This window comes from Fomitiporia mediterranea (assembly GCF_000271605.1).
Source record: "Fomitiporia mediterranea MF3/22 unplaced genomic scaffold FOMMEscaffold_1, whole genome shotgun sequence".
NCBI lineage: Eukaryota > Fungi > Basidiomycota > Agaricomycetes > Hymenochaetales > Hymenochaetaceae > Fomitiporia > Fomitiporia mediterranea.
This window is the reverse complement of record NW_006760386.1, coordinates 1,993,968-2,014,269: the sequence shown is the minus strand read 5'-3', so window position 1 is coordinate 2,014,269 and position 20,302 is coordinate 1,993,968. Positions and strand designations below refer to the sequence as shown.

Below are 20,302 nucleotides of genomic sequence, written 5' to 3'. Positions count from 1 at the left end.
ACAAACATAGATTTTTTGACTTATATATTCTGTTATTTTGTTTTATTCATGCTTTGACCTGTAAATAGTGCACATATACACTATATTACTCTTAAAGTACATTACTGAACTAATACATGATTGCTGCATACTAAAAACAGATACCCACATTACCCACATGCCCAAATGGGATTCCTCAGGTACACTAGAATCCACCAATGAAAGAATAAGAAAACATATTCTTCCTATATACACTTCTTTAACTCTAAAGTTTGTAATATATTACTTTTTGAGTATTTAGAAGGATGTAATACTAGAAGTGCTTCTATTGATAGGGAGTGGAACATACAATACTACTTGGTTGTTGTCTTTCATTGTGTGAAATTTGTTCTTTTGTCACATGCTGAGGTGTTCACTTGCATTGTGCTGAGTGGATGCTGTAGACTAGGGTAAGAAGAAATTTACTTTTATTGTAGAAATTATAACTTATACTGAGATAACAACTTTATTTATTATCTAATAATACATATTAGCTGTATACACTTATATGTAGAGTGAAACATGTGGTTTCACTAGTAAGAATCAAGTATATAAAAATGTTTTATTACACTCCCAGTCAAGTACTCGAAGATTGGCACGGTAACGTGGATTACCACAGTAACCGTGAGAATTTTTACCATGGTAAGAAAAAACCACGGTATGGATCGTGGTAAGCTCGGATGGTTACCATTCCAGGGCCTATCTGGAGTATCCGAGTCGGTCACTCCAGTCTCCTGCTCAGGTCCATTGGCGCAAGCACTTCCTCCGAGTCGCACAAATTCGTTGCAAATTCGTTGAAGTTGAAGCATTTGCACCCGCATGGCAACACATAACGTACTGCTCTGTGCAAAATTTCTCGGAAATTATGGATGAAACATTTCACCACGAAGCTGTGCATGCCGACCCGGACCTCTGCCAGAACCCGACGTCTCTTGCTACCAGCTCACGAACACAAAACACATGCTCTACGCTGCAGACGCGTAAACTCCGTTCATCTGACAAGTGAGCTCACTTCGGCTATTCCACGTGCTCGTTCCTGCTGCCCTGGCCGTCTGGTCACCTATGCTAAGCGAAGGCGATACTCACTCTATTCTCGGGTGATTACATCCCCGACACGCCGCGCCTCTCGCATGACAGAAGAGTATTGCTCTCCAGCGTTTTTGAGACGAGGCTATGTTAGAGTGGACGCGTAAGCAATATCCGTGACACAGGGATGCTTTGCCGAAAGAATCAAGTCGAGAGGGGTACTCCTCAGGTAAGGAGTGCCATTTAAAGAAACTGAGTGCTGAAAGGGATTTGGCATCTAGCATAGCTCTTATAAATTTACAATAAATTACGGATAGCATTCGTAGGCCCGCATTTTTGACAACACCCTTGTGGCTGATGACCCCGTGTTTGTAACGGTAAGGCGGTTTGCAGTGGCCCGTTGCCCTCGTCTAAGCAACCGACAAGAGGGTTTACGTTCCTGCTATCACAGATGCTCTGTTCTGTACGGTAATGAGACGGGATAACCGTGGCCATCAACGTCGTTCAGCACAGCAATTTGAACGGAGCCGGCCCTTTAAGGCAGGACGTCCAATCTTAGTTCAAGCTTATTTCAAGGAAGCAAGTTTGGGACCAACAAACAAGCTGAACAAGAAGTCCCTCTTAGTATAAAGCTTCTAACGGATGACGTCTCCCTCAAACGTCCTTCAGCCTCCGTTAGTCTACTCGCATCTGCTCGAGCTTATCTAGTCAACAGCGGGCATTATCAAGACGCACCGTTCTTTCTTCAGTTTCTTTGGGCGCGGATACTACAATACAGGTACGAAATTGATTTCTTAATCACTTAATTTCGCGGAACCTCTTTTTCGACTGATTCAGCTAGTTCCTTCATTCTTTAGACACTGATTTCTTTAGCATATGGAAAATCGTCAACGTCAAGAAGGACGGCATTACTCTGGCCAAAGACAATCTGGACAGGCTACACGGTACCGTAGTGATGTAATTGGCACAAACATGGCTTCAAGAAGCGCGGAGCATAGCGAATTGGGAGCTGCGTCAGTTTCAAATTTTACAAGGTCCGTGTCGGATGCTGTGCACGTTGTACACCGGGAATACTCAGCGTCTAATTTCGCTTAGCGTGCCATGGCCCAACACAGCTGCCTCGGACAGTCGTGGAACTGGAATCCAAAGCTATGAACCTAGTCCGAATTTATATATACACACCCCGTCATCAGTGGCGGGATCTGTCGTGTCCACATAGTAGGTCTTATCCGCTCCAGCTTTGTTCTCTAAGCTTAATTCTTTTGTTCTGATAGCATGCACGATGATTACCCGACTGTTGATCCTCGCAATACAATGCTAAACTATCCTTATGCACAGCATCAAGTTTATTCCCCCCTCGTGGTTGGGGATGGAAGGTCAGTAAAACGTACTTCATTTTATGGATACAGAACGTTAAGGCAAACGCAAAGCTCACATGCATCGAGCATCTCACCGGGCATTTTCCCTAGAAGGAGCTCTGATTCATCTCTTGCAGGTGCACTCGGTGGACATCCATCTCCTAGTTCTCCAACCTCCGTTGTAACACCGACAACTGCGGGAACATCACACTCCGATTTCTGGATAGGACACGGAAATCAGCCTTTTGGATCCGGTAATGAAGGTCCAGTGCCTCACTATCCTCCGTATGTTCTGCTCGAGTAGTCGCACGCATTTTCTAATGAGCTAATACTGCTGGGATAGGATGCCATACCAAGAGTCAATTCAAGGAAGGATCTATGATCACGCGGAACGGTACGCAGATCTACATGTAGTGCATACAGCTTCACTGAATCGCCTTCCATGTAGTCTGGGCACGATGCACCCAGGCGAGCTACAAGGTGCAAGTCACAATATGTATAGGTATGTCACTTCTCATAAGCTTTTGTGACACATTCAAGGCTACTGACATCAAATCGGTATCATTCAGGAGTTGGGGCCCTGCTATAGTGAATGCTGCACCTGGACAATTGGACAACGCTACCCAGTTGACGGAACAGGCTGTACACCAAGATCCCGTAGTCCCTGTCCCCTCCACTTCCTCACCAAGAATACGTCTATTATCGACGCGTGAAAATGACGCCTCTCCGTCCAGGAACCCTCGGGCAAACAAACGTGCACGAGGTTCCAGGCCCCAGCCATTGAGGGGAACTCATGTATCAACAGGGCTCGGCCCAGGGAACAATATGATCCATTATGGCACTGTGTTCACACAGAACCCGGGACCTTCCCCTCTGCCCGGCGACACAGGCTCTGGTAGTATGAACGTGAGGTTTAAGTCCGAGTACCCAGGTAGATCGACCAGTGGACGACCTACGGCAACCGGCAAAGGGAAGGGAAGACTAATATTACATGAGGGGGACTACCTCCACCAATCAGCGCCTGGACCCAGCAATCAGGCTGAGACTTCGTCGACTGGAAAGAAAGGTGCGTCTGACGCCTGCGAACAAGTCACAGCAAGCTTATATTCAATGTTCATTGGCGAAGGCAGGCCCGAACAGAATTCGAAGAAGGCATCAACACTACTAAGGAGTGTCGGACCCAACCGCCCCCAGTCCATTCAATGCCCGTTCGCAGACTGCAACCAGAATATTCCAAACCATCTCGGCTTCATTCACCAGCACGTCCAATCCGAGTGTCAGGCTCCTTCAGTTCGTGCCGTGCGCGAAAGTCAACAAGTTGGAAGTAGAGACCTTCAAAGAAGTAAATCCAATCGTCCCAAAATAAAGTGTCCAACGTGTCGCGGAAGGGTGTACGTGCGACTGGACAGATGGGCGGATCATTTATGCGGGATACATGGCGAGTGGCATAGGTATAGATGTGAGGAGGTTGGTTGCGGTGCTGAGTTCACTAGTGAAAGGGATCTCAACAGCCACATGAAGTCCGAGCATTAGGTAGGTCTCGCCCGCATTTTGTATTAATTTCGCTAATGGCGATTTAATAGTATTTTACTCTCTCACAGTCTTGGCCCTCTGTTTTTCTTTTTCTTTTTTTTTTTTGGTACATATCTTGTTCTTGCCTTCGATACCCATTAAGAATGCTTGTTCCGTGAACAATGCTTTGGTATATAGATTACTGCATTTGTGTTTATTCGCTTTTGTTCCGCATCAGTTCCCGCAACATATTTATAGCATATCCCTCTGTATGTTCTGCACGTAGTTGTCGTCCCACTGTATCGACTAGCCTTCTAGTTTTTACACTATATACCCTGTAAATAATCATTTCTAGTGCGTGCACCCACTGGACACTGAATATACAGTGTCAAATACCTTGGAAAATTGTTACAATATTTGTGGGCCTAACCAATGATAAACACCCCAGGATTGCCGCCACTTATACATAATTGTGAAGCCTGGGAAAGAGGCACATCCGTACCTTCTGATGATTCAAATGCGGTGGCACTGTTATAATGTTACACTGCATCTGGATAACTTGCAGTTGACAATAATGTATTGACTAGTATTTGCCAAATACAGACATTAACCAGCAACCCTCGTTGTTCATTTACTTAAGCATCAAATGATCGAGTAAACCAAGCGTCTAATACTACTGTACAATTTTAGATAGACCGTCTATTAAAAAGTACACTTTTGGGTTATGAAAATGAGAAAAGTATCATCCTTCATCAAGCAAGCTTTTAGACCAGATAAGAAAAAGAGGCGCATGGAAACGAGGCATGAGCATATGTGGGCAGAATGAGCAAGGACGGCTGACGTGGAAAAAGGCGGGATGACGGATTAAAAGAAAATAGGAGAAGTGGTCCGGAAAATGACATGAGAAACGAGAAAGGCAGTTAGACCAGCAGTAATACGAGTTCCCTATAAATTACTTTGTCAATCGGAAATACTCGCTCATGAACAGTAGAAAGTATATGAAAATAGAATGTACGAAGAGATTAAGTACGAATAAAATTAGAATATGAACAAAACCGAAGAGGAAAGTAATCGAAAAGTGGAGAAAAGAAAAGAATGCGCATGGGAGTAGCATAGCATAAACCATGTGCACGGGCATACCATATCAAAATACAGCGCAACAACCATACAGCGCCTCCTTCGTTACGATCAGACCCACGGAAATCCATGAGACATTGCGACGAATCACCGACTTCGGAAAACTAGTCAAACGAAACATGCACTGGCATCTAGTGGATGCAAACGACACAAGGAGAGGGGGCAATGGCTCATTTGAGCCGCCGCAACCTCTTCACCACGTCCTCATACGCTTCAGGTGTCCAGTCGTCCTCAACAAGTTGCCTCTCCTTCTCTCTCCTGTCCCCTCGTGCGACATGAATTTTGTTTTTCTCGCGCATGAGAACGGCATGGATACGTCCAGTGGTCCCGTGCTCAGGCTCACTGAGACAGTCGAAGCTAGTGGTTTGATCCTCCTCCACAAATGACCGGTCGGGATCACGCCTTCGATAACCGGAGATGACGCTGACTCGGCGCATCACACGCGATTGAGAGTCTTTCGTCTTGCCCAGCCCCGAGTTCCGTGAATCTTGTGTGGTGGGTGACATCGGCGGGCTGCAGATGGAGATAGAAGTCGCTTCTCGAGGGCGTGAGTTCCCGAAGACGAGTTCGCTGGGGACGCATTCACCGAGGTGACGCATAAGTTTCTCCATCCTTCGTTTGCGTAATCGGGACTCGTCCACGATCGTGTTAGACATAGCACCAATGCCAGGGTAGGAGAGTATGTCGTCAGGCAGAGCGACGGACGCATTTCCAACCGGGTCGATCAGTGCTGAGGGAGGAGTCGGGGGCATTTCAGAGGACGGAGAAACAGGGGACGTTGGCGACTTAGGGGAAACGGATGTAGCTAGATCTGCGCGATTTTCGGAAACAAGTTTGTAGTCTGATGGGAAGGGAGATTCGGGGAGTGGCGAAGGCAGATCCTTGTTCATGCAACTGCTTGCTGGTGGAAGGCGCAGAACGGGTTGAAAATGCTGCGGCCGTTTCGACTTGTGACGCCCTGAATCGGAACCGGGAAATCCTGGTAGCGGAGCGAGCCCATCTGAGCTTGCTTTCCTATGTTGGCTAGTATTCGTCGAGTGTTCCGCGAGAAAAGGGTGTGATGAGTTTGACTCGCTTTCGCCATCGGACAACGTAGATACGAGCGACACTTTACGGGTGCGACTAGAGCTAGCACCCGACCCTGATTCTGAATTGAATTCGCCGTAAGTGGAAGTCGGCGTCGGTGGCATTGAGCAGCGCTTCCTCGCCGCATCCTTCACGGATCCCGTCGATGGAGATGAGGGAAGAGGAGGTAGAGGAGACTCGAGGACGTACGGCGTGGTGCCGAGCACCTTGCCGAGCTTGCGGGTTGACTTGATAAGGCGCGACCGCTGAGCGGCATCCAAGTGATTATACGTCGGAGGGGGCATTGTGCCCGCACCAAGAGAGGCAGAAGAACATAGTGTATGTACTGTCGTAGACGAGGTTGATCCGTGGGTCATGAGCGCCATCGAATTGAGCCTGAGTTGTGGATGTTCGAGGCCAATGAATTAGCTGAAAATAAAAGCGATCAAGCGCAGCCAGCTAAAAGCCTTGTAGGGCTCAATCAGATGTAGCAGCCTAGTTAGGTCGTGTGTAGAAGTAGAATCAGAGTCGTGGACCTTGTGCGCGATGGGCGACGGACAAAGGCGGGGGGTGGGAGGCAGTAAACAGAGCTAGTGTGTGGCGGGAATGGAGCAATATAAAGAACTGAGACTGAACCCATGCGCTGTCGTTGTCAGGGCAGTGAACGTGTATTTCTCCATATATTGTGGCTGTGAAATCGTACCTTCTCACCCAGAAGTTTGTCCTTAAAACATACTGAAACAGGGGTGATCCTGCCAAATATGGGAAAAGGCGCGGAGCAACCCGTCTAAGCGACGGAGCAGAAAGGGAACAAGATCCAAATTTCGACGTACTCCGGCCTGTCCGGCTTGTTTCTCCGATGTCTGAAATTTAATTTTCGTCACTGCGTAACCGCGATCGTCCGCGCCTTGGCTTCGCTTCTTTATCGGTCAATGAAACCATCGAGGTAAGGATGGACTTGCGTCCGCCCGAGGTAGAAAAGCTCGTCAAAGCCCTTGCTCTTGTAGTGATGCACGTCCAAAATTACTGTCAGACGGAAAAGATTCCCGCGTTCGCACCGCGCGCAACAGCGGCAAACATTGGCTGGACAAGCGACGAGGATACGATTTGATTTAGGTCTTCTTTGGCGGATTACGCTTTCCCGCTTCCCGCTTCCCCTTTTTCTTCATTCCACTGGTATTTCAGACACCCACTCCGACGCAAGAGGGGGAGCTGTCAGGAAGAAGAGCTCTAGAAAGAGCTCGTCGTGTGCTCTTTATTTCGTCTGATTGGAACGTATACTTGCCATCAGCTAAAATGGTGCTCTATCCCATTTTTGTTGAATATTTGTTCGGATGATTTACAAGTAATCAGCTTGGTCGACTTGATGCTGGCAGGGACTTCGAACTGAATGGCAGATGGCTTCGCAATCGGTCGAATCGGTGTTCTTGGCCCGATTTCTGATAGGGTTGCAACGCCCAATGAAATCTTCACATGCCCGACATCTGCGTCATCGCCTGTTGCCCGTTACTGATCCTGCAATGCGCCTTACTTCGCTTGATGTCCTTGACACATTGTCGCATTGTTGTGTGGTCACGCATTGCATAAAACTCTTGTGAAACACGTGCGGCTCTTCCATTTGACACTCCCACTTGGCCGATTACCTGAACTGCAAATTACACACCTAACAAGCAATAAGACCACTGCTTACTCTGCACTGCCCTACGTCACCTACAAAATGTCGGATAATCCGGCCTGTTTTGAGCGTCGCAAGGCTGCTCAGCTCTAACTTGATATTCGGCCATATGGAGAAGAAACGCAGTCGTCCGTATGCGCTCCCAGGCTACGGTTTGAAATTTGCACGACCCTTACCTGTCTCCGCAACGGTTTTTCTTTGTCAGTCATTTTAATGGGACTCTAGTGTGGCACAATCTGGCAACTTCCCCATAGTAATCTAATGATACCATACCAAATGCCTCCAGAACACTCACAGTCGCCAAATTCTTTAATTATAGAAGTTGGATTTCTCCTTTCCAGAGACAAGCGATTTGAATCAACGCGGCCATTGATCCGACTACTAGTAAACAATTTAAACAAGTAATGTGAGAGCTTAATCTACTGGCTCTCCTTGTATCATATTTTCGGTATGTATAAAATTTTACCAACCACGCGATCTGAAATCTTCAATCGTATCCCTAGCCGTCGTCAGCTTATCACGGAACTGGATTCCAAGAACATTGCGAGCCTTCGTGGAATCGAATGTGAACTTGTACTTGAAGGTCTTCCCCGAACCAGGCTTTCCTTTGGGGACATCGAGTCCTTGCATATCCAGAGCATTCGCAGCGTCGACTATACAGTGCACACTCAGTACACATTACGAATATGCAGAATCAATGCAGCACGTACGCCAATCTTGCCACACGAAGCTGCCACTAGTCATGATGAATCGCTGACTTCCTGCCTCTGGAACTTCTAGCGCACGAACATGACCGAGTGCAACATCACGAACATCGACCCAGCCGGCCCAGAAATCAGCCAGCTCGTCCAGAGTCTTGGCCTTTGAAAGGAGAGCTTCGTAGAAGACCGCTTGACTCGTCCCGAGATCCGAAGGAGAGTGGACTTCATTCAAGTTTGGACCGAAAACGAATGGAGGGCAAATTGTAGCAAGATCCCATGTAATGGCGACCGAATTTCTGGCAACGAAATCGAACGCCGCTGCCACAATCAAGTTAATATCGGATCACTATCTGTGAAACCTGACGACTCACCCTTTTCTGCAAGCGACTTAGATGCGCAATACATGTCTACTAGGGACGCATCTTTCCCTTTCTCACGGACGTTTGCAATACTCCCTTCGTTCCAGTTACTCTCATCCTGCAACCCTTCTGCATCTGGATTATGAACTGCTGCGACCGAAGACGTAACAACTACACGCTTCAGCTGTGGCCCCCTGCGAGTTTAAGTTTGCATCGGCTCACGGAGAAATGTGTAAGGATCAATACCCACGCATGTTTCATCGCAGATTCTAAGATGCCAACGGTTCCTTTCACAGCTGGATCAATGTAATCTATCGTACCAGTCGTTACTTACGCAAGACATTTTGAATTACAACGTTACACTCGCCTGCAGGGTCACTCGAGTTATAACGGAAAGGGGAAGCAGTATGTTCAATAGCATCAACTCCCTTCACTGCCTCGTCAAATGCACCAGGCGCCGTGATATCGGGAACGACGATGAACTCCAGTCTACCATTGTCTACTTCGTCCTTGAAGACTTTATGCATGTGTGTCGTCTTGCTTGCTGAGCGCACCGCACCACGCACGGAGTACCCGTGGTCCAATAGCGTACGGACAACCCAGGCGGCGATGAAGCCGTTCGCGCCGGAGACGAGTACCTTTGCAGGACTTGCAATCGCTGGCATGTTTCGTAGCTACCAAGAGGACAAGCAGATGAGTTGAAGTGGGTCATTTGCTTTTATACAACTCCTGGCGTGAACACTTTTCATTTGGATCTCTTGAGACATAGAGGTTGAATAAACTGAGTACATGCCGGTTGATGACGTCCTCATTGTGCCGAACATAAGAAGTACTCCTTTATGCAGATCTCCACGGCGTTCACGGAGGATAGTGACTCTAAATTAGTTAAACCGGGACTCGTCTAGTTTGGGATTATTTCTCAACATATCTAAAGCAATGTATATCCAAACGTCCTCGTTATAAAATATTCACGCAGAGTTGCAAGGATCGTATACAACACACTCCTCCTTAGGAATACTAGACGTGATTGTCAGGTTATAGAAATAAGCTGATTCGAGAAGGAAGCCTCTTTTGAGCAGTCGACTCTCCTCCCAGGAGCACACACTCTTTCCCACATTCGAATGAGTACTAATGAGTCAGGTTCCCCTCGTATACCGAACGTACTTACTAAACACAATGAAAATTTTCGAACTTGTAGAGCTTGACCAACAATTAGGCTTAACCCGTTGCTTCGAGTTGATCAAGGAAACAGTCTGTAAGCACTTGGCACGGCGATAGATGGAATTAGCCCTTATTTGCTTTGGCTCAACGCAACTAAATCAGGGATCAGATGGGATTAAGCTGTGGACTTGCACAAGTCAATCAGTGTGTTATGATTGTAAGAAAATCAGTCGTATTTGTGTTTATGGTGACCATTGATGCTGCAAAGGGGGGATATAAAAAATGTCGAGAGGTCCTAGCACGAAAAACAATGAAGCATTATATAATAATATCATGATATTATAGACATTCACACTGTCTTACACACTGCTATATCCGTATGCCTGGATCGAAATTTTAGCTAGTTGGATCCTGCAATCTTACATCAGAGACTCGTATCCTAAGAACCATTGAGCGTAAGACGAGTGTTGCTATGTCTCATACTTTACTATAGCTCCGTGTAGAGTCCGATAGTCTCAATAAGCAAACATGTTCCTTGGTTACTAACCATCTCGCTAATTGCCGCCGTGTGCAGCGGAACCGAACATTTCCAAGTCATAAATTTAGAATCGCGGATCCGTTGCTCGCATTTATGGTAACTGCACCCAAATTGGAATATCCGAACTTATCGTTGATGGAGCGGCTAATCATTTCTCGACCACATATCACTAGACGCCCTTTAAATTTTTTATCGGAGTCCGTTGGGTATCGGGAATGTTTAGCAAGCCCAACGATACCTGTACTAGTAGAATCTTGTAGCCAGCCCAAACCGTAGTTGTTGAGCTGTTCTGTCGCCTCAGTGTCGGAGTATTTGCCTACTACGAACACGAAGAAAGGAAAGGAGAACCGCTTCAGAAAGATGTAAAGGCAATGTTAACGTTGTTTACTTGGAGTGGTACTGACTTCTTAATCTGCCCATCTTGTGCAACAGTATTGGCCTGCAAATAAGCGCCCATGTAGCAGACAGAATATCAGTATGTTGGTATGATGTCATCCCTTGCTTCCTGGAAATGGTTGTTACTAATCTAAGTGCTCACACGATCGATAGTCCACACAGCTGCATATAAAGTGCAGGCACTCCTGGTTCACAAGCTCAGCCATCCCCCTTCTATTCAGTTCGTCGTCAAAATGCCAGCAGTTCCGGCACCCGCAAAGGTACTAGTTTCTGGTGCAAACGGTTACATCGCAGTCTGGGTTGTCCGCACATTACTTGACCATGGTTATTCTGTCCGTGGCACAGTACGCTCGGAGAGCAAGAACAACCATTTGCGTAAGGTTTTCAAGAATGAGGTGGACAGCGGGAAGCTGGAGCTTGTTGTCGTACCTGATATTACTCTCCCCGGTGCATTTGACGAAGCTGTGAAGGGTGTGGATGCTATTGAACATACAGCGTCTCCATTCCACTTCAATGCGGACGATCCGGATGGTGAGTAGTGATGACAAGTAGAAGCTGCTGTAACTGATAAGACTGCCTGATTTAGAGCTTATCGGGCCTGCTGTCAAGGGAACTATAGGAATGCTAGAGTCTGCTCTCAAGTTTGGGTAAGCATCTGGATGTATTACCGATTATTGAGTCTCATGATCTAACTTAACTTCCATTCTAATATTCTCATAGTGGTTCGCAACTGAAACGTGTAGCTGTGACCTCGTCCTGCGCATCTATACTTAATCCCTCCTCAACCGGTGTATTGAACGAAGAAAGCTGGAATGAAGAAAGTATTGCAATAGTCAAGGAGAAAGGAAGAGAGGCCCCGGCGCAAGAAAAATACCGTGCATCCAAGTCGCTTGCAGAGAAAGGTAATTACTTCCATTTCTTTGTTCGAAGTTTGTGGCTAATCCGAATATCCCAGCCGCATGGGACTTCGTTGAGAAGAACAAATCATCTATTACTTGGGATCTCGTTACGCTTTGTCCTCCATTCGTCTTTGGGCCTAATCTGAACGAAGTTAACTCATCCTCCGAGTTAGGACAAAGTCAATCACTCTTCTATGAGGCATTGCTCACAAAGAGGAAAACTCCAGAGCAACTTGCAGGTGTGTCAGGCGGTTGGGTTGATGTGCGAGATGTTGCACTAGGACACGTCCGTGCGCTTGAGGTGCCTGAGGCCGGTGGGCAACGATTCATCCTGAGTAGCGAGATGTTTATTTGGCAAAACTGGTGTACGTACCCATCTTCCATGCAGTATTCTGCCATATGTATGCTGATTTGATTTGTTATATCTAGTCGATGCCGCAAATTCTCTTGGCCTCCCGGATGTTCCACAAGGCACGCCTGGTGCAGGAAAGGACTTCAAATACAAGTTTGTCTATGATTCATCGAGGGCCAAGAACGTGCTTGGAATCCAGTTCCGTGATATCAAGACGACCACGAAAGATACTGTTGAGGATTTCAAGAAGCGTGGTTGGTGATTGATTTCCGTCATAATATGATTACGATAAAGAGATAAAAATGGGTCAAGTAGATAGTAGGTTAGAGGTATGAAGTAGAAAATCCGAGAATTATACAAGTTACCTAGCCTTGACGCTTATCTGAATTGATACGTTATTCGACGGAGTCAGGAATCACGATTTGAAATTGCCTTCGCAAGCCGAAGCCTCGGGCCGCATATTCGACGGAACTTTGAAACAAATCAGAAGGGAAGATATGGCTACCGAATATTTTGTACATAATTGCAACACGGAGAGGTGAAATATAAAGGTGTTTGGAATTGGAAGCCAGTTGTTGTGAGGACAAGAATAATCCCAAGAGTGAAGCCAATCCAATCTATGGAACAGTCAGAGAGGATGGGCACAAGACAGAGCTCTAATCGAGGATCGTGTAAAGCAGCGATTGCTTCATGATGAGTCGCATTAATCAGATGACCGAAGGTTTTACGAGTGGATAATAAGCGAGTAACTCAAAATTGTCTTCTCTGGGTACATTGTAGCAATCACTGAAGACCTTGCTGTCCGGGCGTGGCATAGTCGTATTGGCATGCACAGTGATAATACAGAGCGACATACGACTGAAACATATTGCGAGGTACGTGACCTCAACAGTAAATGCGAATGTGATCGGAGAGGGACGACAATAAGCATTTGAGTTTTCTACACGACAGTACCAGCGTTCGATGCGATACGCGGCCATAAGTCAGCCTGTTAAAGGAGACGATCCTCAGTTATTGTAGGCAGCGGGATCGGAGACAACCGACTCACACATTCTTTTGCAACAGGCCCGGTGATGGCAGAGCCCTTCATCTCACCCTTAGGATTGACGATGACACCTGCGTTGTCCTCAAAGTAGAGGAAGACACCATCCTTTCGGCGCCAGGCTTTACGTTGACGGACAATTACGATGGGCATAGCTGCAAAGTAAGAAGACATAACGACGGTCAATTAAGCGCGAACCACAATATACAGCTGAAGTTTTGGTGTACTTTTCTTCCTAAGCTCTGGCTTTCCCTTCTTCACGGACGCAACTACCATATCACCAACTCCGGCATCCGGAAGGCGATTCAGATGTGCACCGAAACCGTATGGCTCTATGAGGTATAGCGACCTTGCGCCGCTGTTGTCGGCGCAGTTGACGACTGCACCAGTCGGCAGACCAAGCGACATACGAAACTTGTTGCCCGAGGATCCAGCGCCTAATCATGTATAGTTCCAGTGCGATTCGTCGTGCCAAGATGACATGTTTTCGACGATTGAGATATTCCGCGGACGGTTAAAAGAAGATAACGGCGTAGGTTCATCATCCATCAGGAACCATATACATTGTTGTTACTTGCATTACTCACCGCGCTTCGACATTTTTGTTAGATAGGACTGTCTTTGACGTTGCTCAGCACCATCGACCACAAATGCTCGAGATTCAGGATGTTTGCTTACTAATACAACTGTACAGTTATTCACGTGACGTAGTCGAACACGTAAACACAATATGACTCTGTTGACGTAATCACTGTCAAACGAACCGAAAAGAAAAAATTCAACTGGCTTTTCAAGCTCATGTTTACTCAGCCCTGTGAACCAAGTTCCTGCAACTCGATGCAAATTTTGACGGCTGACTGTTCAGGCCGCCACGGCCAAAGTCCTGCTCGACCTTCCATGTGATGGTATCGATTGCGAAATGACCCGGGCGAGTTCACGAATTTCCACTTTAGCGAAGAGAAGACCAGGCGACCCAAGTCTGCCCCGATCCTCGTCTCCGTCATAAATTCTCTCGGCTCTGAAACTTGAAGTTTGAGCTTTTATTACACGAGACTCTTCCGGTATGCTTCTCAAACTTCTCTGGGCGAGTAAGATACCAAAGTGCCGCTTAACCGGAAGATATGGTTGACTATAATGGGCTCCACTTCAGCGTCAACAACGACCTGTAGATGCAGCGATAACAAGAAGACTCTTCTCAGCGACTTGTCGGGTAATTGAAAACAAGCGGCGTCAAGGGTGCTATAGTCCAGGAACATGTTCCAATTTATTTATCCCTGTAAACGACGGCCAAGAAACCGAAATCGATATGTCGGAACCGATCACTTCGCCGTTTTGGGCGCTTGAATGTTTCAAATGTTCTACCGACTCTTCTCACCGAAACTCTAGCTTGTTCCCCACTTGGCTCCTCCTTGACCGTCACGCCCGCGTAGCCGTCGTTGAATCGGCGCTCATCGCTAGCCGAAGGATTTTCAAGATTTATCCTCGAGATGACCGAGAAAGAACGCTGTTTGTCATACTTCCGGATCTTTTTGGGCTAGCTTCCCTTCATCTCCTGCATTTGCCGACCCTCTGAGGTTGGCTAAGATCATACCCTGGCCGACGCCGCGAGGCGCCAAATAAACCACGCAAGCTGGGACTATAAAATCCTTCCTTGTGTGCGAGAGATGAATTCAACGACCTTTGAGTCTTTTTCATTGCTCTTTTCGCAAACCCCCCAGTCCTCGCCTTCCAGGCCAACCCAGTCACTCTTTAATCCAACTTTTGTCTATCATGCGCTGCTTCTCCCTCCTAGCCCTTGCTGCCGCCGCAATCGCGCCATTTGTTGGTGCTGCCCCCACTCCTGCCCCTCTTGACGTTGGTGCCGCCGTTGCTGGTGTTGCGGGCGTTCACGCTCGTCACGTTGATGTCGCAGCTGGTGCCGTTGCCGGTGCTGAAGTCCATGCTCGTCATGTTGACGTAGCTGCTGGTGCAGGTGCTGTCGCCGACGTTCACGCTCGTAACGGCCAGAAGGGTGTCCAGGCTATCCTTATTGACCTCAAGGTTGCCCTCGGCGTCCACATTGACGTCCTCAGTAAGTCAATCATGACCGCATATTTTTATTTTTATTTTCACTTATGCGACATGTTTTCAGACCACCTCACTAAGGATAACTGCACCGAGGATATTCTTACCACCCACCTATCGGCCATTGTCAAGGTTATCGGCGAGGCGGTCGTTGAACTCAAGGCTCTCGTTGGCTTGGACATCTCGGTTATCCTCTGCTCTGTTGATGGCACTGTTCAGGTCGCCGTTTCTGTTATTGCAGAACTCCTCGCTGAAATCCTCCTCGTAAGTACCCTTGCCCGACATGCTTCTCAGATATTAATTGGATTTTATCTTTGCAGTTGATCTTTGGCGCACTCGGCTTCGTTCTTACAATCATAGCAGATGTCAAGATCCTCGTCGATGTGCTCGTTGCTGTTGCCTTCGGCGACTGCTTGTGCGGCCTCATCTCCGTCATCATCTCCCTCGTTGATGGTATCCTTGCTTGCCTTGTTCCCCTTGTCCTCGGACTCGTTAGCATCCTCCTTACCCTCGGCCTCGGAGCTGTTGGAAAGGTCCTCACCATTCTCTAAAAAGGAATTATACCACCTTTTCAATTTTTACGATGCATTGATGCATGTGATGGATACCATGATAAGCGCTCCGTCCCTCTGGAAAGCATGAGTAGTACAATTTTCTGGTTGCTTATTATACTGTAATCATCGCATCGTATTTCCCTAATTGCATTTTTCACTCTGGAATTCAGTTTGGATTGGATTTTATTACACTCGATGTTGCGTTGTAACTCCAGAGTTTTAGTTTTGAGGCCTTTGTCACATCGTGTGTTGTAAGACTGGGCGGGCAAGACCGAAATCTCTGATTAATCCACTGGATTTGTTTTCTCTTTCTTGATGTTCTGATAGAGGACTTTCGGCTATCCGAAAACTAGAAGGTGTGAAAGATCGTGTCAAAACGTATTAGTCCTTTTGGACATAAGCGATGCGTTATATAGCTTTAACCAGGCAGTGGTATCCAATCAGAATTGACAGCTGATCAGGTGAGCGCCTGAATAGGAGGGACGGATATGTTTTAGCCTACCGCTTAGCCAGTGCGTTAATTCAGACAGAAAATGGATTGACGTTCTTATGTTTGAGGGCTTTTTCCCTTCCGCGTTCCATTTTACATGGCGACAAACGGGCAGGACGACATCGCTAAAATACTCAAGAGGCACTTTCAAGCTCGAAAGTACGCGATTCTAATGGAAACCCCGCATCAGACCGTCTAGCTTCGTGTCTCGGTGTTTTAATGCCGACGAGGGTCGGGGGAGTGAAAAAGGTTCCTTCTTTGAGTCATTTTGCTTTCTCCGTTTGTCCATGTTCCGTCAATATAAAAAACCAATTTCGAATCTATACACACCTTGATGTGTTGAGCGGAACGTGAACACACAGACACAGCGCTCGGAGCTTGTCCTGTTTGATTTTCTTGATGATGAAGTCATTTGACAGCGCTGAACGGAGTGCTTATTGATTACTCTTTTATGAATAAGAGTAATTGACTGAAGGGCTTGTATTAGTTGTTTTTGCTTACGGCGTACCGAGTTATTATTGCTGTTATATTACTTTAGCTTATTGTTTACAGGTGCTGATGTTACTTAATAGAACGCGACTCTTTAAGCTGCTTTATTTACGTCTACGATGTCTAGAATTATGCTGCTAAAAAAAAGGAAAAAAGTTCGAGTATCCGCTTCTGGCGCCTCTCCCCCTCCTTCGATTGCGTAAAGAGCATAACTAGTGGATCCGCTTTAGGCGTTAGAGAAGAGAATTAATTTTGCTGTTTTGTTACTTTGTTTTTTCCTTTCACAAAACTTGCTTGTTATGGGTTCGACTTCTGGATACTAATAAACAGAAGTGCACGTTGTTCACAGTTGCTAGTGTCAATGTAAGTTGATGCTACAAGCTCTTCTGTTTACGTCGACGATGTCTAGAATTGCATGTGGTTTGATAGTAAGAAAGACTACGTAGTTAGTGCTGTTAGTATCACTCCCTCCCTCCCCCTCCTCCTCTTCGATTGTGTAAGGGGCATGACTACTTAGTGGATCTACTGAAGGCGCTTCTGCGAGAACGCCGACCACCCCATCCGAAACGTGAACTTTGGCGTGGTCGACTAAACAAGCGACAGTCATTACCGATTCTAGACCTTATGCCAGAAGTTTTCAGAACGTTTCACGCTCCGCCTAATCACAAGAACAACAGGAAACGACAGACGTACTACACAGAAACACTACACACAGAACACAACACGTCTAGCATACATACACGCATACATACAACGACACTACACACCATCAGATCATTGTCATATATCCTATCGACAGTTCAATGGTTGAACATTTGTTCCTAATCACCTTCATTCCCTCTAGGTCCCTCTCCGCGACACACACATCAAGACAGAATATGCATAGGCGAGAGAGACGTAAAGTTTCAGAGTTTACCGAGGGGGGACGGCATCGCTCATAAGTCCCCACGGTACCAGTCCACTCCGCGTCTAAGCTGCTCAAGCGTGAGGAAGATGAGGATCGTCGTCGGTTGGAGACGCGTCCATCTGTTTGTATTCATAATGAGTAACAATGAACAAGAACACGCAGCACGAATGACGAGAGGAAAGAAACGCGGGAAGATGGTACGTACGCAGGCACCCATCCCTTAAACATAAACAACGCTCCCTCATTCTTGAACGAATTCCGAATCACAGCCATCGTGGAACTTGATCCGGGGCCTGAGGCGTTCATGATTCGGCTCTATAATTATACATGACAAATTGAACACCGTCGGATCAATATACGAATTATGAGCGATGGATGAATGGTATACGAAGAAAGGGAGAAATGAGAAACGCACTTTGATGACGTCTGCAGGTGAACAGACAGTCGTTGCAACTGTACCGGCTGCGAAACTTGCCGTGAAGTGGCAATAGATGTTATCTTTGAAGTACTTCGTCTTCAATAACTCGGACTTGAAGTAATCGTATCTATGCATCCAATTGTTACGGTATCCCAAGCCGAGGTTCGAAGGTGTACATTATAGGTGAGTTGAGGAGAAACGAGACAATGAAGGACAAACGTCGGAGTTTATGGGAATGCGAATACCGTGCGCAATTTATTAGCGAGCATATGAGCTGAAGTGAAGAAGGGGAGAGAAGAAAGCACATACGAAGCGAGTTGAGAAGCATTCATTAACACCGCACGGAAAACGTTCGGAACGACACCTCGGCCGAGAGAGGATGCTCCTTCCTCACGGACCATCTATTTCAATACAGAAAGCAAGAGAAACGAGTCTGTTCTTCAGCAAAATCCGAAGTGAGGAAAGATGGGATCGCGTACACGGAACAGTCCATCAATACAATTCTTGTAGTTCAACCTCTTTTCAGGCGGTTTGGCGAAATCTCCTTGGAGTCGGACCTGAATTCCAGATAGGGATCGTATAATCTCGTTTAGGCGTAAGTTATAAAGAAATTGAGATACAACACAGACCATGATGATTTCTACCAGCAAGATTGAGCACAGTCATGTTACATAATAGAAAGCATGGAGTAGACGCACCACCAGGGTTCCCGACTAAACCGGCTATCCCTCCCGCTACAAGACAGCAGTGAGATTTCCTCTACGTGGATCTAAAGGGGTCGCGTGGAGCGGAGATACGTACCCATACTACCAGCTAGTGCGAGCTTCCAAGCCGGTGCGTTCGGACCTGTCGAAACACAACAGCGCGTTAGCACATCCACATCCCCAACAATTCGATGCCCAATCTTAAACGTCCAAGATCGCGACCTCCAACGCGAAAGACATTTGAAAGTATGAGATGGAATTGTAAAGCGATCGGAAACTTACCCGCCCCAACGATCTTCTTGCTCTCGTCGTACGCCCAGAACCGACAAAGCGAGTAACTCATCTGGCGCAACCACGTTCCGGAGATACCGTCGAAGAGTCCACGGAAGCCTGCGGTGCGGACAGTTTTCTGCAACGAGGCGATCATACGCTTGTCGCCCGAAGCTTGGAGGCGGACCTTTGTCAAATCTAAGGGGCTGTGTATATGCGTGTATGTGTCGGTTAATTCGAAGAACGTAAAAATAAGATAAGTTGGGTTGGGGAGAATGTATTGGATAGGATGCAAAGAAAGGAAAACGAACTGTGTGATGGATGCTGCGATTGTTGCAGCAAGACCTACATAGTAATATCATTGTCAGTCAGACAGCATATATTTAGCATAACATAGAAAAAGTAAATGCGGCGACGCACCTCCAAGCCAGAACGGATAAGGCTGCTTCTTCTTTTGGACCTGCTGCTGCTGGAGGGACGTGTCCTTGATTTCAGGAGCCTGTGCCGACACGGCCTCGCGTGCACTGTTATTCGACGACATGGCTAGTCCTGAGTTGTCGGTCTGTATCTACTATCTAGTACACCCTTTACCGCCTTGTGGCAATAATGTCCTCGGTCGGTGGCGAGGACAGAAAAAGTGGGGGGAAGAGAGAGGGAGAGAGATACGTCAGCAGAGAGAAATGTGAGAGTGAATGAATAAGTGGGAGACACAACTGTATCGCACAGAAATGGGCCGATGCAACTCGTGACTGCACCACTGTGCCAATTAGCACCCGTGAGAACATCTGTCCCCGCTTATCATCATCACTTACCCCGCATTTTGCGGACCATGTTTGTTATTTCAAATTAATCACCAGATTATTTGCTTACAACCGTCGAATATATTTCATGGACTATAAGTTAAAGAGGTCCTCAACTGGAATCTCGTCTGTTAAGTACACATTCTAAGAAGGAATGTGTACACCTCATTGGTGGTGATACAGAACGACTTCCTTCTGGTGGCAATAAACGACTCCGACATCTCCCGCTATCGCAGCTGCAACGGCTGCCCGCACCCACGAGCTGCCTGCCGGAAAGCCTTCTTCACTCTCTCGCTTACTCATTCTGGCCTGCTGCGATGATAATTTCATCCCGAATTTGACTGACAATTCTCATAAAAAATATCTG

General features: G+C 46.8%; 9 protein-coding genes across 9 annotated transcripts; 3 read left to right on the top strand and 6 right to left on the bottom strand.

The window, feature by feature from the left end:
- The first annotated feature begins 1,448 nt into the window (after positions 1-1,448).
- On the top strand, positions 1,449-4,273 carry FOMMEDRAFT_164640 (uncharacterized protein). Its single transcript, XM_007261651.1, has 9 exons — positions 1,449-1,822; positions 1,886-2,078; positions 2,140-2,262; positions 2,319-2,687; positions 2,746-2,796; positions 2,851-2,904; positions 2,972-3,468; positions 3,533-3,935; positions 3,986-4,273. Exons 2-8 carry the CDS (start codon positions 1,921-1,923, stop codon positions 3,568-3,570), a joined length of 1,290 nt encoding a protein of 429 aa, XP_007261713.1. The 5' UTR covers positions 1,449-1,822; positions 1,886-1,920; the 3' UTR covers positions 3,571-3,935; positions 3,986-4,273.
- A 380-nt stretch (positions 4,274-4,653) lies between these two features.
- Positions 4,654-6,682, bottom strand: FOMMEDRAFT_137951 (uncharacterized protein). Its single transcript, XM_007261650.1, has one exon. The coding sequence runs from the start codon at positions 6,500-6,502 to the stop codon at positions 5,222-5,224; it is 1,281 nt and encodes a 426-aa protein (XP_007261712.1). The 5' UTR covers positions 6,503-6,682; the 3' UTR covers positions 4,654-5,221.
- A 1,565-nt stretch (positions 6,683-8,247) lies between these two features.
- Positions 8,248-9,516, bottom strand: FOMMEDRAFT_101165 (D-lactaldehyde dehydrogenase; the record flags this gene model as incomplete). Its single annotated transcript, XM_007261649.1, has 5 exons — positions 8,248-8,444; positions 8,502-8,810; positions 8,864-9,045; positions 9,102-9,162; positions 9,219-9,516. 5 exons carry the CDS (start codon positions 9,514-9,516, stop codon positions 8,254-8,256), a joined length of 1,041 nt encoding a protein of 346 aa, XP_007261711.1. The 3' UTR covers positions 8,248-8,253.
- Positions 9,517-11,156: 1,640 nt separating this feature from the next.
- On the top strand, positions 11,157-12,562 carry FOMMEDRAFT_144022 (NAD-binding protein). Its single transcript, XM_007261648.1, has 5 exons — positions 11,157-11,477; positions 11,533-11,593; positions 11,667-11,848; positions 11,902-12,210; positions 12,275-12,562. Exons 1-5 carry the CDS (start codon positions 11,180-11,182, stop codon positions 12,457-12,459), a joined length of 1,035 nt encoding a protein of 344 aa, XP_007261710.1. The 5' UTR covers positions 11,157-11,179; the 3' UTR covers positions 12,460-12,562.
- A 371-nt stretch (positions 12,563-12,933) lies between these two features.
- FOMMEDRAFT_144021 (60S ribosomal protein L17/L23) lies at positions 12,934-13,843 on the bottom strand. Its single transcript, XM_007261647.1, has 4 exons — positions 13,827-13,843; positions 13,467-13,676; positions 13,246-13,394; positions 12,934-13,185 (listed from the first exon to the last, which is right to left on the bottom strand). Exons 1-4 carry the CDS (start codon positions 13,837-13,839, stop codon positions 13,138-13,140), a joined length of 420 nt encoding a protein of 139 aa, XP_007261709.1. The 5' UTR covers positions 13,840-13,843; the 3' UTR covers positions 12,934-13,137.
- A 466-nt stretch (positions 13,844-14,309) lies between these two features.
- Positions 14,310-14,495, bottom strand: FOMMEDRAFT_130851 (uncharacterized protein; the record flags this gene model as incomplete). The annotated part of the gene is made up of 1 exon (XM_007261646.1): positions 14,310-14,495. One exon carries the CDS (start codon positions 14,493-14,495, stop codon positions 14,310-14,312), a length of 186 nt encoding a protein of 61 aa, XP_007261708.1.
- An 8-nt stretch (positions 14,496-14,503) lies between these two features.
- On the bottom strand, positions 14,504-14,947 carry FOMMEDRAFT_164634 (uncharacterized protein; the record flags this gene model as incomplete). The annotated part of the gene is made up of 2 exons (XM_007261645.1): positions 14,806-14,947; positions 14,504-14,743 (listed from the first exon to the last, which is right to left on the bottom strand). Exons 1-2 carry the CDS (start codon positions 14,932-14,934, stop codon positions 14,504-14,506), a joined length of 369 nt encoding a protein of 122 aa, XP_007261707.1. The 5' UTR covers positions 14,935-14,947.
- Positions 14,948-15,009: 62 nt separating this feature from the next.
- FOMMEDRAFT_25039 (uncharacterized protein) lies at positions 15,010-15,854 on the top strand (the record flags this gene model as incomplete). The annotated part of the gene is made up of 3 exons (XM_007261644.1): positions 15,010-15,310; positions 15,371-15,567; positions 15,624-15,854. The coding sequence occupies 3 exons, from the start codon at positions 15,010-15,012 to the stop codon at positions 15,852-15,854; spliced, it is 729 nt and encodes a 242-aa protein (XP_007261706.1).
- Positions 15,855-17,771: 1,917 nt separating this feature from the next.
- Positions 17,772-19,676, bottom strand: FOMMEDRAFT_73126 (mitochondrial carrier; the record flags this gene model as incomplete). The annotated part of the gene is made up of 11 exons (XM_007261643.1): positions 17,772-17,862; positions 17,949-18,058; positions 18,159-18,288; positions 18,471-18,562; positions 18,641-18,718; positions 18,791-18,801; positions 18,860-18,895; positions 18,963-19,007; positions 19,148-19,341; positions 19,447-19,480; positions 19,556-19,676. 11 exons carry the CDS (start codon positions 19,674-19,676, stop codon positions 17,772-17,774), a joined length of 942 nt encoding a protein of 313 aa, XP_007261705.1.
- Positions 19,677-20,302: the final 626 nt, after the last annotated feature.